This window comes from Hippoglossus stenolepis, chromosome 6, assembly GCF_022539355.2.
Source record: "Hippoglossus stenolepis isolate QCI-W04-F060 chromosome 6, HSTE1.2, whole genome shotgun sequence".
Taxonomy (NCBI): domain Eukaryota; kingdom Metazoa; phylum Chordata; class Actinopteri; order Pleuronectiformes; family Pleuronectidae; genus Hippoglossus; species Hippoglossus stenolepis.
In genome coordinates, this window is record NC_061488.1 from 8,441,474 (window position 1) to 8,456,615 (window position 15,142).

Consider the following 15,142-nt stretch of genomic DNA (forward strand, 5'->3'; position numbering starts at 1 on the left):
TTGTACAGTTTCTATTTATTTTACCTGTTTGCTCTGTGGTTTGTTTGTTTTTTCCCATTTCTTATTTTGGGTTTTTTTCACTGTTGTCATTGGGTTAGTGAGGGTTGTATATAAAACGTTCCCTGGATAATAACATCCTTGAGATGATGCCGGGACAGAGGGCCGTGAGTGAGGGTAGAGGTAGAGTTGGTTTTCGAGTTTGTAACTGTGAAAGTGAATCGTGTGCTTGTCAAACTAACCGTTACATGATTCATATCATCCATTTCACCTGTTAGCGTGTTAACCTCAGGCCTTACCTCACTGTGACTCAGTCAGACATAGAAGGAGAAGTAAGAACTTTAGAAACAGTCACAACTGTAGAAGCACAAAGAGACGAGTGACACAGTCAATTTGCCTGACCTATTGGTCTGGCACACATACGCACAGATGCCTTCCTCTTTCTCACACTTCTCCTTTACATGTCTCCAAGTCAAGTTAAGGACATTTAGAAACAGGTTTTCTACACTTTCAATGTGTGTTTTGCGTATTTCCAGCGCTGACTGAGGCACCACGTCCTGATAGGCTCAGAGAGCAGCGGTGCCACATCCTGCCCACGGGCAGCAGCTTATTTCTGCTGGAGGTGCTCGTCCTGTCCACGGCTCTGACATCCCACTCGACCTGACCCGCTCTAATCCACACAGTCATTGTCGCGTCGCTCAACGAGGTCCCGGTCGATCACTTCGTCTGGCTGCGTCCTCCCGAGCGCACGTTTCATCCGCAGGCGCGCAGTCCGAAAAGCTGGCGTGAGAGAAAGTGAGGAGGGATTGTGGGAGGTGGTAGACAAAACACACACACACACACACACACACACACACGCACACACACACACAGGATCACACAGACAAACACACACACACACAGACAAGCTCCAGCTGAACGGGATCCAGGCTTGTTTACCCAGTGCCGGGCACAGAGGAGCACAGCCAGAGGAGCGCGGAGTGTGGGGGCGTCTGTCCGTCTGTCAGCGCGATGTCAGCGGCTACAGCTTCTGTGGCAGATGTGTCCAGGACCGACGGGACATACAGAGATGGAGGTCGACGCCAGAATAACTCAGGTAGGACATGAAATACACACATTCATACTTGGGTCCAGTGCAGGTTTGTGCGTAAGGCGATGGTTTGTTTTTGGCACTTTGCACTTATTCCGTTTCATAACACAATTATAGGCCTGACTGAATATTCAGGTATTCAAACACTGACCCCACAACATTTAGTTAGTGTGTAATAGTAAACTCATATTTCTCTTATAATGCTCTTGTGCAATATTCATTTAGGGACAATGTTTAGTGTGACAGCAGCTCCATAATACACTTTAATACACAAGATTATTATTAACTTAATGTATTTCAATTACATATTAAATGTTATTTAATTACACAAGTTCAATGTATCAAGTTAGTGTGAATACATCAAATAAATTGTGTGTTTAATGTTTATCTCTATGAATAAGTTTAACATTATTTAATCATATCATTCTGAAGTTATTTCATTTATTCACACTAACTCAACATGATAGAAAACACTGAATTAAAAGTGGCCCTTTACATTGAATTTATGTTTTTTTAAAGTTACATTGAAATGTAATATAATTGAAATACATAAAGTTTTAGGCATAATTATTTATTTGATTGTACTTTGCAGTCAATATAGAATGAGATGTCTTTTAGTGATCTGGTTTCTGAGACATATACATTTAATTATTACATTTTCACATCCTGTAAACATGTATGCATGTGTTTTGAAATGTGGTCAGATTAGGGGACATATGTCTGAAAATTCAGTGATCCCCCCCCACCCCCCCACCGTACATGTGCTTCTGGGTGATCAGGCTGATTCAAAAAGAGAAAAAACAAAGAGGAAATGAGAAAGGGGCTCGTGGCACCATGCACAGCTGGACGCATCTCACACGCACACACACTTAACACAGCCACACGCACAACAACACACGTTATGTAAAAGTGATGCTCTGTGCTTGTCGTTAATGGAATGCGTCCTTGCGTTACATAAACTTGAATATGGTGAGCTAATGCTAATGGCCTTCAGATTTATTCCAAATGAGACTTATTGAGTTTGGCCCAGTGTCAACAGAAGCTGCAGTTATTCTTTACAAGGAAATGTGCACGTCTTTCTTAGTTTCTTTATTTCTTTATTTTTTGGAAGCTATGTCTTCAATCTTTACATTCAGTCACCCTTTCCTTCCTTCCTTTCCATAGACTGCATATAAAGATAAATGACATGTCTCCACTTGCTCCCACTATCTCGAAACAAAGCCAAAATTTGCCGCCATCTTGCGCATTTGGAGCCAGAGTCTGTGCAGTTTAGTGATCAATCGCTATACAACCAATCACGAGTCTGTCTCAGCTGTCAATCATGACGGCAGGTTTTAACTACCTATACTGTAGCCAACCACCAATTAAGATGCTTTGGCTTCACTTTTGGGAGCTGTCATGTCGCCAAACTTTAAATACAGTCTATGTTCCATTCCTCCTTTCCATCCATGAAGCCCTGAACTTTTTGTGTGGGTGAATTGTGTTGACACACAAATGAGGCCTCTCACGCTTCCTTCCTTCCTTTAGTTCAGAGGAAAAACTGCAACTTTCCCTATGTAAACAAGCTGGTTTGGATTTTGTTCCTGGACCTGATCACATTATCCTTCCCAGTCCTGCTGGAAATCACCGAATAGATGTCATCATGTTTATTTGCATTCCAACAGCTTGTGTCATGATGAAGTGATGCTTGTGTTGTGGAGTCCCGGTGCCAGACTGCTGAGACCTTCCCTCCTGTAATATGCTGAGCGCTGTGCTGTGCTCTATGATAACCGGTTGTCTAGCATGACTCCAGATGGCCCCGTGTGTTTCCAACCAGCCTTACAGGCGTTTTCTTGAATGATTTATCACATATCCTGCTCTGATAGTGTTAGAATTATATTACAGTACAGTGCCGGGGTTGTTACGAGGAGGTGGGGGGGCAGTGTTTTGTCACGCAGTGTTGTTCATCCCTACAGGGGTTCAGCGCTGATGGAAGAATTGTCCCATTCCACTCTCAATCTCATCTGCACGGCTCCATTCTTTGTTGTTGTTCATACCCTTCACCTTCAATTGTTGTGCTACATGAGTTGTACCAGTATTTTGTTGCACACACAGTCTGGTTTATCCCCAGCTGACCATCAGCTTTTCATTATAGGTCAGTCCCAGGCCCAGTGCAGACCCATGCCACTGCCTGCCCTGGGAACCCAGAAGATCATCCAGGGCAATGGCACCAATGTGGGCACGGTCATATCGCTGCAGTGCCCGGCCAAACACAAACTGGTGGGGAGAGAGCTAACGTGTGTCATGGACGTCAACAGCACCCACTGGGACGGGGAGAACTACTGTACACGTAAGTAGAAACATATCAGAGTTAGTACAGCACAAAAATATAGGATTCTTTAATCTAACGCTATCCAGCTTATCAACCACTGACAACACCAGACAGTGCAAGCAACATTCACCCATTCCCTCACACGTTCAAAGCGATACTATGCTCCGCTTCTTCCATCACACGCTATCAGGGGAAATTTAGGTGTTTTGCATGTGGACTGCAGGAGTTGGGGATTGAACTACTGACCTTCTGGTTAGTGGGAAAACCCGCTCTACCTCCTGATCCACAGCCAGTATTATTTACATTGTGGGGACCTAAATCTGTTTGCACATGGGGACTTGTCTTCCATTATTGGCACAAAAAGCAATTTCCCATAGAGTAAATCATTCAATTGTCAAGGTAACAACAATTTTTAAGGGTAAGATAAGGGTTTCGGCAAGTCGTGGTTATGGTTAAGGTTCGCATCGGCCTCATGCATGGAAATTAATGTAATTCAATGGAGTCATGGAGCTTCAACTCAGTGTGTGAGAGAGATTCAAAGTTCCAAATGCTTGTGCAGAACTGCAGTAGCTCATTCTGAATGTATATCAAACATTATTTGACAGGCATTGTGGCTGTGGGCAATGTTACAGGAAGACCCTTAAAGTAGTCAGCAATAATTAATGCTCTAAATTATTTGCGTGAACATATTTGAGGGAGAAATTATTTGTTGCTCATTTAAGGAGAATACTCTAACGCAGGTAGAGGGGACTCATTTCAAGCAGGTGCATTGTTATTATTGTGATGGAAAAAGAGAGAGCAGGAAGGTGTCAGATGTGAACGGAAATAATTCAAATTTCATTTATATTTCATTTTCCTTCCCTTCATGCAACCAGGGCACTGTTTTTGTGACATGTTGATTTTAGCTGTCTAATACATGCAAATCAAGTCAGCCTTCCTCTCTGTCACTCCAGCTCTGGCTCCCTACGAGGGCCATGGTTTCCGTGTGGCCGTGTTGGCGTCCATTGTGAGCTCGGCCATTATCCTCCTCATGTCCATGGCCTTCATCACCTGCTGCTTGCTCGACTGCATCAAGGAGGACAAAAGGAAAAAGCAGGAGAGGTGAGTGAGAGAGGATGGAGGAAGTACTCAGCGTGTTTACTCAAAAGTACCAATACTGAAATGTAGAAGTACTCTGTTACAAGTAAAGGTCCTTCATTGAAAATCCTACTTATGCCTCTTCATTTATTTATGCAGTAGATAAAATGCAAAGACTCAAGTCCAAGTCAAGTAAATCATCATTAGAAATACTGCCAGGAAGGTTAAAACTGAATTTTTTTTTTTAACAGGGAGTCAGAAGTGTGGCAATTGGAGGAGCCGACTCAACACCAGGGGGACAACAGGTCTCACTACAGCCACAAAGGCAGGAACAACAACAACAACTCCCAGGAGAAGACGCTCTCTCTGTGGGACTCCCACAGCCCAGCCGGGTGTGACAACATGCAGGCCTGCAGGTGAGACATGGGCTGACTTGGGATGGAGGGGGTAAGACGTCCCTGATGACATCCAGATGAGCAGAATCACTAAAGAAACATCCTCCTGTCTTTCCCTCCACAGATGTCATCAGGAGTACTCCTATGGACTCGTCTGCACATATGGCCCCGCTGCTCCGCTCGCTGCTCTCCCCGGGCCCGGCTACGACCAGCCTCTTTTACCACGAAATCCAGAATCTGTGCAGGTCTCCGGTCCACCTCAGTACCCTGGACCTCCTGCCTCCTCCTTTCAAACTGCGAGCCCGCGCATGGTCCAGATCTCAACAGCGGGGCCTGGGGTGGCGTGGCAGTATGGGAGACAGGAAAGCAGCTCTGCACCTGCAGAGGAGAGCAACTCTAGGAATTTAAACCCTGCCAAAGAATTCTCCATAAGGATTATATCAGTGTGAGGACATGTTGCACAGGAGGTGAATGTCGTTTAATGACCAAATATGTACATCAGTGTTATGAATGAGGACTATTGGAAGTGGTAACTCAACATTAATGTGTGAACTTCTACAGTGTGATGGCTTTACAGGCTCAGACGAACGTGCCTTTTGTAAACTGTAATGGCACACTGCCCTCTGCCTGACGAGAGAGGCCGGTGCACTTCCAGGACACCAGCCTTGTCGGGACGACACGCCCTGTAATTAGAAGCTCGAGGGATTTTCTTGACCTCAATCGAACTTAAATTAAATGGTTGCTATGAGGTTTTGCGATTGAGGTGTTTATGGGGACATATAGTTCACAACACACAGAAAGCGGGTGAGGAGGTTCTCTGAAAAACAAATGTCAGGGCAGTAAAATTCCCTTTTCCCTGCAGGAGGAGAGCAGCTGGAAGGCACTGGACACTGTTTGTAGATATATTTTTCTTAAGGAATGTAAATCAATTAAAGACAATGTGTAAAGAGAGCAGTCGTGTCCTTCTGATGCAAACTCACAAATCAACTTGATGCAGCGGCTGCAGTGCAGTGGTTTCCACTGGTCTGTGTATCGATGTACAGGTTGATGACAAATTGGAGGAAAATGTGAATAAATACGTGGAAACAAACATAACGAATGCAGATGCTTCCATACAGAGCAGTGAGTGAGTAAATAGGTTGATGCAGACTGATGTGGATCATGTGCTGTGTGACCTTCACAGTCACAAGCTCTCCGCCCCTCTCAACGCCTGTGGTTGATTTGGGATTGATGTTATTTGGCAGCGCTCCACCGGGGTTAGGGAATGTATGTTGGAAAAAAAGGTGTAGTAGTTTCACAGACTTGAAGAGGGTCAAAGGTCACTGAAGCTGAAGCTGCCCTGTTTGCCCTTCTTGTGGCCCAACACCTCACGTTGATGTATAACACAGGGATTTAAAGGGAAATGGAAAAGACAGAGGCAACATGTGATGATGATGATTTTAGAGTCTCCACTTACATTATTATTATTATTATTAAAGAGGTTATGTTTTCCCTTTTATTAGCAGGATTACACAAAAACTACCTGATGCATTACCACGAAACTTGGTGAGAGGACGTGATATGAGTCAGGGAAGAACCCATAACATTTTGGTGCTTATCCAGGAAATGTTTTTCACTTTCTTTACATCAACAGACAGGGTGTTTTTCAACGTTTTCTCTAATTACTCAGAGAATAACTCATGGATCTTGATGAAGATGAGATAGATAGATAGATAGATAGATAGATAGATAGATAGATAGATAGATAGATAGATAGATAGATAGATAGATAGATAGATAGATGAACACTTTATTGTCATTGTAGGCAAACAACGAAATTTGTTTGGTGACTCTCAACAACATAATAAAAACAACATAAAAACAACATAAATAGACAAAAGTATGATGATGTAACGTTTCTCTCTAATAATAAATAATACATAATAATGATTATTGCCATTCTGGTAAAAGATAGATGTAAGTATCTGTCAGTCACATTCAGATCTTGAGTTTGTACTATGAATCTTTTTGTGTTATTGTCAAAGAACTTGAATTGATTTGACATTGGAGATAATTTCACTAAGTTGTTTAAGATGTAAAGGAATGCACTCAACTTATTATCATTATTACTATTTGTACAAATGGCAGAATGGATTGAAATGAACGATAAGTGACAGTGTCTGCTCCACGGAGCTCGTGTCGTGCTGCTCCTGATAATCTCCAGCTCAGTCTCTCGGTCACTGTCTGCGGCCTGATAATCGCCATCATGTGGCCCTGAGGTCGGTCATGTGGCACCGGGCGGCGCGGGGCGGTGCAGCGGTCCAACGTGCTGATGTCAGCGGGCAGCAGGGACCGTGACACCGGGGACAACAGGAAGTCTCACACCGGGGGAGGCTGCTGCTGCTGCTGGTGGGTGAGGACCAGTCCCGCACGTCGGCTGTGTGTCAGTATGACAGGTTTGTGAATGAAGGGTTAAGATGTTTATTAGTCCTGTTGTGGAGCGTTGACAGTGAAACCGTGCGCGCTCGTCCACAGTCGGAGTGTGCGCGCGCCACCTGTTGCGTAATATTCACATTTTTAACTTTAGTTTTGGCAATAATTAATGATGTGTATTGATGTGTCCTTCATATGAAGCAGTGTATGGGAGCTGCTTCACACCATTAGTGCAACACTTAAAATATCTGAGCGGTTTAATAGATCCATGTTTGTTTGCTTGTTTGTTTTTCTTTTATTATTATTATTTTTTTTGTATTGATTGTTGGATAACACCAAGACCACCGAACGGGTTTCAGTGTAAATTGTGTTGAGGGGTGGGTCATGATCCAATAAGGAAGAAGCTGATAGGTTCTGGTTCAGATCCGGATCAGTGGGTGTTTCACTTTCTGTAACATTATGAGATATCATCATTCAACATTCTTCCAGATTTCTCCCAGAATATTTCACTGATCTTGATTTGTTTAAAAAAATCTAACATGTTTAGGGGACTGATATTTATGAGAGAGTATAGTTTAGTGCAGAATAAAAATCTGGCTCTAGTGAATTTAAATGTAGTTTTATAGGGGACTGTTGGGCCATAGTTAAAGATCAGTTTTATTATCAGTCAGACCTCTATTTTATTCTTAAAGAACTACAATTAAAGCGACAGTGGAATAAGTGTTTGTGAAACTACACATTACATAACTGTTGTCCAGCTTATCCTGCCTCACTTTGTTGTTGTGATGATAAATGTAAACTGCTACTTCAGGAATTTGTACCTGCACAGTTTTGATTCATAACCTTTTTGCTGTATCTCTCTTCATGCGGTTTAGGATCACCTGCAAACACACATTTTCCCTGTAGGATTTATTTATCCAGAAAGTCAGGGAGACATTACAAAAAAAGAAGCATTCAGAAAGAAATTTAAAAGTGTCATAATAAAGAATTTAATCAGTCAACACCAAACACATCCCAGGCTTTATATTGTACCATCTTTTTGGTGCTTATGCAAACCGTAACTCAACAGACTTGTTACTCAAACAGTATTGCAACCTGATTTTCACCTCAGCATTAATCTATTTAAATGAATGTGGCCAAATGAAGGATTTTGCAGGAAGTGTATTCACCTTCCTAAAGCGAGAATAAACCTCTTAGTCACTTATTTTCAGAGCGGAGCTGATGCCAAGCCCAGCTTACAAAGAAAGGACTTACTATCAGACCTAAAATCTGCAGACCTCTGATTAGAAGAGGTTCAAAGTTATTAGGGATAAAGTGGACACTGTCTCCTGCTTGTCTCCCTTTATTAAAACGTTGTCATTTAAATCTTCCTTGACCAGACAGTGACTTTTACCTTGAGCAGCTTCAGAGAGATGCCAAGTTCCTGTGCTCAGATCTGAGGATGGACACTGAACTTGTTGACACACTCGTGCTGCAGCTGAACAGAATCTACCCCCAGATACTCAGTGACAAAGAAGCCCGCAGGGTCAGTACACTTATTATATGTTTTCAAAGTCAGCATGTCCTTACACTGGAATTGGTTAATAACCTCCACCAAGGAGTTTATGTTTTCACCCCTGTCCATTTTGGTTTGTTTTTAAGCGAGATAACGAAAAACTACAAGATGGAGCACCAAGAAATTTGGTGGAAGGATGTGGTATCAGTACAGTTTGGTGAGGATCCAGATCAGGGGGGATCCAGGAATTTTTATCTCTTCATTTTCCCAGAGAATCATTCATGGCTCTCGATAAAAAACAAATAAATCAGGCATTTCAGGTGACTGATATCAAAGAGTACATTGATTAAATTGAAGCTGACTTCAGGGCCTTGGTGGAGGTATCTACATATAATGTTTAATTGGAACAGAAACATGTTGCACATGAGCAGTGACTTGATTCAGCATGTGTGTCTCTGCAGTTCAGGAACCTGAGCGTACCCACCAAGGTTCGGTTAGCCGAGCTGCTGAAGCACCTGTATGGGAAGGGAGAGGACACATGTCATGAGTTCTATAGAGGACTTCACATTCAGGCTGAGGACGTCTACTCCAGCCTGCCCAGCAGAGCCAGACAAAGAGGTAAAACACTGAGAAGGCCGTCGCCTTCTTCCTCTTCTTCTGTGGATTTTCAAGGGAGGTGCTCTTTTCAAAGGATGTGGCCTTGCAGACTCATATCTGAATGAACTTTAGTGCAGAAAAACACACTGCTCGTCCAGTTTCCGTCTAAACTGAGGAGCTGGGGCTTAAAGAAATCAAGTTGAATAAGGAAAGAAATATCTCCACACTAAAATCTGTGAAAGTATCTGTTTAATTTGGAAGCTTTAAGCCTGAATGTAGACATACCATTCAGTACTTTAGTGTGGAGACAATTTAAATGGAGAGTAGAATGACAGCAGTGTAACTATAGTGACATGAAGTATTTCTTGGTAAATGAAAGCAGAACGTGAAGTGTGTGGAATAGTCATATTCCACGGTTCACACACATCATCTGGGGGGTTTCAGAAACTGTCTGAGCTTAGAGGTAGTAATTACACGAATGCATCATCGGGCGTTTTTTAACTCTGCTTTTCTCTCATCTCATCTTTCTCTCATCTACAAATCTGAGTTAAATCAGTTATATGTTACACATCCTTACATATCGTTATATATATATATATATATATATATATATATATAGGACTTTTTTTATATTGCTATTGATGAAAATTATATTGCAGTGATTATTGATATTGATTTATTGCCCAGCCCTAAGTGCATTCATCCATAAGTGCATCACCTCCTCCTGATTCTGTCACGTCATGTGAGACACTACATCACACGAGCACAGTCCCCCAGTGTTCTATAACAGTGGACCCCCTGCTGTGTGATGGCCCTCTCTGGCTCTAATGTAGGTTTATCCTCCTTAAGAGGAGAGAAGTTGATGCACTGCCTGAACTGTTGTTCACTAGATGATCCAACTCACCACATGCTGTGATTTATTTTTAGTCCGATGTTTACAGATTAAACATTTTCACTTTCTGTTCCAGAGATCGCAGATCCAAAGTGGACAAACAGTGTGGTGATCCACCCCGAGCGATTTGTGCTCAATGACAGAGGTAAATCCAATAATCTACATGTTTACAAGTTTAAATCTAGGTATTTGCAGTTTACATGTTGGTTTAATCTAAAGAAACACACTGGTAGTTTTGCACATTTTAGGCCATTTACTCTAATCCACATACAGTATACTTCACAGTAATTATATTCTTTAATCAAATTCTTTTATATATATATATATATATTTTGGGGTAATCCATCATTCAGCATTAGATTTTGTCAAGTCTATGTTGTCATCATATAGAAATGAAGCTGCAAACAGAAACCTATTGGCCTCCTCTCTACTGTATTATAAAAAACAACCTTGTTAATCCAAGAAACCACAAAATTCACATTATTCTTTCCTCAATATCCTTGACTGTTTTGATATAGACCTGAATGATCTATATTTGATTGGATTCCAGAGCTCATAAATACATTACTGTTGGCATTCATCCCTCAATGTCTCTCAATGTCCCTGCTCAGAACTGCATGTGGTTGTGTGTGAAATGTGGTTATAGCAAAACGTATTATAAAGACACTCAGCAGAGCGCATTACTCTGCCAAGGCCCAACAGTCCTTAAATTCAATCAAGCTGAACCGAATTTCACACACACATCGTTGTGTCAAGTCCCTAAAGGTGCCGGATTTTAGTTTTTTCATCAAGATCAATGAATTATTCTCTGGGAAAATGTTGAAAAATGCTCCAACTCACAAAGCAGAAAATGAAAATAAAATAAGATCCTGCATCCGCCCCCTGATCTGGATCTGCACAAAAATGTATTGGGTTCCTCCCTGACATCCCTCCACCGAGTTTCGCCGAAATCCTTTCAGTTGTTTGTGTGAACCAACCAGCTGGATTTTACAGCAGTCAAACAAAAAGGACACAGTATTGTAGTGTGAACTGAAACATGTGGCGAAAGTAGGGAGTCATTCCCCCCCCCAAAAAAGTTATACTTCCTGAAATAGTGGTCAGTGTAGTGAAACGTAACTAATCATTTATCGTCAATGACCCAAAACAAGCTTCACCTGTCTCTTGACTCCACTTCCGTGTGTGTGTGTGTGTGTGTGTGTGTGTGTGTGTGTGTGTGTGTGTGTGTGTGTGTGTGTGTGTGTGTGTGTGTGTGTGTGTGTGTGTGTGTGTGTGTGTGTGTGTGTGTGTGTGTGTGTGTGTGTGTGTGTGTCAGGGCGCCTCTGTACCCCTCTCTGATCCTCACATAAGCCCCTTAAGCCCAATAAGCTTTGTTCTTCAGCAAACGCGGTTGTCTGTCGAACCTTTTAACCCCTCAATTCAGAGTGTGGGCTCCCATTCATTCATCATCCCATTAAATTCAGGGCTCTGGCTTTGTGGGTCAGTTAAACTCATGTGTAGCAGCCCCCCACACCCCCCCCATCCCCTCCCGTTCAAAACAGCTTCCTCTGTCCTGAATTCCTTTGAACAGTGAGGGGCACATCCACTGGGTCAGAGGTGCGTCAGCAGGGAAATGGGTCATCAGTCGTGCAGTGAGACACTGACTCTGTGCTGACACACACGAGTTCATAACATTTATGGAGATAGACACTGACCCACCATTCACATTTAACGTGTCCACTCACTGATCCAATATTGACACAGGTTTTATTTATCAAACGGTCACGGATGAGAACTTCCTCTCTCCTCTTTCCTTCTGCAGGACCGATGTTCTTCCTGAGCTGTTTCAGTTTTGTAGCTGGTATCGCGATACTCTACTATTATGGAGGTGAGTCATTGGCTGCTTTCAGGCGTGCACTGAACTCTGAACATTAGTCTGAAATTATCCAGGGGGCCTTTTATAGTGAGAATGCAAATGTCTGAGTCAGTTGCTCCAGACATTCTACTCCTTTAGTAAAAAGTCTGGATAATGTCTGAGTGAGGCCATGTGAGAAAACAGCAGGAAAATGTGTGGTAAACTCACAGCGAGCTAGTGGGTGCGGTGAGGATGTTTGTAACAAGAAGAATAGAAATATCTCAGGCTGACAAAGAGGAGTCATACAGGTAGAAGACAATGGGATTTGGTGATAGAGGATGATGTCGGTGTCAACGTGCTGTAAACATGTGACTCCCACATGTTCTACTCAGACACCACCCTTCACCTAAATACTCCCGAAACGTTCCTGTTGTTGTGAACGTGTCTGACGATGAAGTGCTGGTTATTTATCACAGGGCAGTTTAAATTATTACTGAATAACAATAATTACCAGCGCACAAAAACAATATCACTACATAGATCATATGTAGAACTTATTTCCCACTCTGTCTGGGTTCATCATTTCTAAACCACCATGTCCACATTTCTCCACAGACGGTGAGACACTGAGACGCACCGGTCCGTTCCTTCACTGCTCTGCAGCAAGACAAGTAAAGGTGCTAAAGATGTTTTAATTACCTATGCTGAGTTTGGAAAGCAGAGAAAATGAGGATGTTAAGGTGCCGTGAACCGATTCCCAAGAGAAGAGCGAGCAAGGAAATGTTCCACTTTGTGTGCCAAACACATACACACTCTCAGAGCTGTAAAGTGTTTTAATGAAACTAAACACATTCAAGTACAAATACAAGTAAACAGGTACTTACTGATGTGTTTTTTTCATGCTGGATGAGGGAGACATCAATCAGGTGCAGTTTTATACAAACACACACACACACAATAAGGCTTATTGCAGACTTGTGTGTTTGTGTTGTGTATGTTAACACGTGCTTCATTACTTTTTCTTAATCGCACAACATATGCGCTCACCAGCTCACCCACTCTCTGTGCCTTCCACTACTGTGATAAAGAGACTTTTTACTATCTATTGACTGTGTTCAACTTTTGCTCAAATAAAGCACAAAATATTTTTTGACATCTCCTGGAAGTGAATCTTATTTCCTCCATCAAAGAGGTTATGTTTGTGTTTATCTTTTCATTTAATCGTGTGTATGTTTATTTAGGTGGATGCATTATGGGTCAGGAAAAAAAAAACATTAAGTTTTGGTTTAGATCCGGATCAAGGGGCAGATCCAGGAATTATCTTTTCACTTTCTTTAACAATGCAATAACAAAATTTCCGTTGATTCCTCAGAGAATAATTAATAGATCTTGATGAAAATCAGGCATGTTTAAGGGGACTGATATTTTTGACTCCACATAGAAATCCGGATCTCGTGAATTTAAATGTGGTTGGTTTCATGAGGGCACTTTTGGGCCTTGCCAATCTAGTCTAGTGTTTAATCTGGTGTGACACAATAGACAATGATAATCATAGAAATATGCATTTTATTAGCTTCAAACATACTGTATGGTAAAGTATTTAAAAAGTAAATATTACAGTAAACAGCTGTTACAGTTATTATCTTTTTAGGTTTGTGTCTGACACTGTTTCCTTTGCTCCTAAACTTCGAATTTTTTTGTGTTGTCAAGTTTTAGATGATGATGAAACATTAATCAGAGTAAATCAACTGCACCCAGAGCCCACTAGAGGGCACTGCTCCCTCATTCAGTACATCACAGAGGGATACGAGGATGATGGAAAATCCTGTGGTGTGCTATAACAATGACAATCGCTAACAACAGACAGCCTTCAATAATTAATAATGACAATCTAATTGATTGAATAAGTTAAGTCAACTGAATTGAATGCTTCTTACCTGACAGCGTGAGAAATACTTGAACTATGGATGCATTTCATACGTACACGAGGCCCTTTCAAGCTCATAATAACGATTCAGTAGGGAAATATGCACATCTAAGACGGTTTGTAAAGTGCAGCTCTGGAGGAGGGCTCCGGTGTCTGATCTCCTGAGATCTGCGGCACTGAGCAGCACTTCTCCGTCTCTGTCTTCTCTGCAAAGGGGGAGAGCAACAGATGATGAAAGAGGGGAGCCGGAGAGAGGAGGGATGGGGAGGTGCTGAAGGGAGGCTGGAAGTGTCACCGGGGTGATTGTTCAGTTCGAAAACTGGCATTCACATCCCCATGAGGTAGAACTATTAATAGTGTGGCTTCACGAGACCTAAAGCTGCCGGTTGATCATCTGCACCCTCAGATGTTCGACCTCCCACAGAGTCAGTCTGCTGAACTTCACGACTGGGAAGGAGCCAGAAGTATAGGAGCGAGATGATATACATTATGTATGCACCGTATATCAGTCTGCAGATCTGCAGAGGGGGGCTGTGTGTGTGTGTGTCATCAATCTGGCTCTGTCTGACTGTTTCCACGGTTACCAATGATAGTTGTGGAGGAAGGAAAGGATGGAGATGGTGACGCTGGTTTGTCAACTGCATGGTACTTTGTCAGAGTCACGTTGATGAAATTATAGATCTGACACATGAATATTCTTAAGGATTTTTAGAAGGTAATTATGTGAAACCGATGGCGCTCGTATTCTCGTGCAAAGCCGCTGAAGTGTAAAAAATGAGCATTTGCTTGGGCTCTAATTGGGGTTTCGGTGACATGGCTGAAACACAGTCTAATTAAGGCTTCATTTTAACAAGCAGTTCTGCTGGGGTCTGTGCTGCGTTGACTCACCAGCTGCTGTTGGTGCAGAGCACCACTCCAGCTCTGCTTGTGTAGCAGAGGGAGTCATGGCACAACCAAACATTGTTATAATTGAATGTTAGGCACAACGCCTGTGGTTGAGGACAGATGTGTTGGACAGGTTAATGCTGTGGAAGTGGGTCAGGGATTTGAGTCACACCCTGCTCTGCATACATGTGCTCAGCAGACCCGTGAAACCTCCTGGTCAGAGCTGTCTGGAA

General features: G+C 42.4%; 2 protein-coding genes across 2 annotated transcripts; both read left to right on the forward strand.

The window, feature by feature from the left end:
- Positions 1 to 467: 467 nt before the first annotated feature.
- On the forward strand, positions 468 to 5,960 carry LOC118110427 (sushi domain-containing protein 3). Its single transcript, XM_035158146.2, has 5 exons — positions 468 to 1,093; positions 3,222 to 3,416; positions 4,352 to 4,499; positions 4,727 to 4,891; positions 4,995 to 5,960. Exons 1-5 carry the CDS (start codon positions 1,009 to 1,011, stop codon positions 5,317 to 5,319), a joined length of 918 nt encoding a protein of 305 aa, XP_035014037.2. The 5' UTR covers positions 468 to 1,008; the 3' UTR covers positions 5,320 to 5,960.
- A 1,113-nt stretch (positions 5,961 to 7,073) lies between these two features.
- On the forward strand, positions 7,074 to 13,252 carry LOC118110470 (caspase recruitment domain-containing protein 19-like). The gene is made up of 6 exons (XM_047340133.1): positions 7,074 to 7,305; positions 8,662 to 8,807; positions 9,239 to 9,395; positions 10,343 to 10,411; positions 12,065 to 12,130; positions 12,713 to 13,252. Exons 1-6 carry the CDS (start codon positions 7,182 to 7,184, stop codon positions 12,790 to 12,792), a joined length of 642 nt encoding a protein of 213 aa, XP_047196089.1. The 5' UTR covers positions 7,074 to 7,181; the 3' UTR covers positions 12,793 to 13,252.
- Positions 13,253 to 15,142: the final 1,890 nt, after the last annotated feature.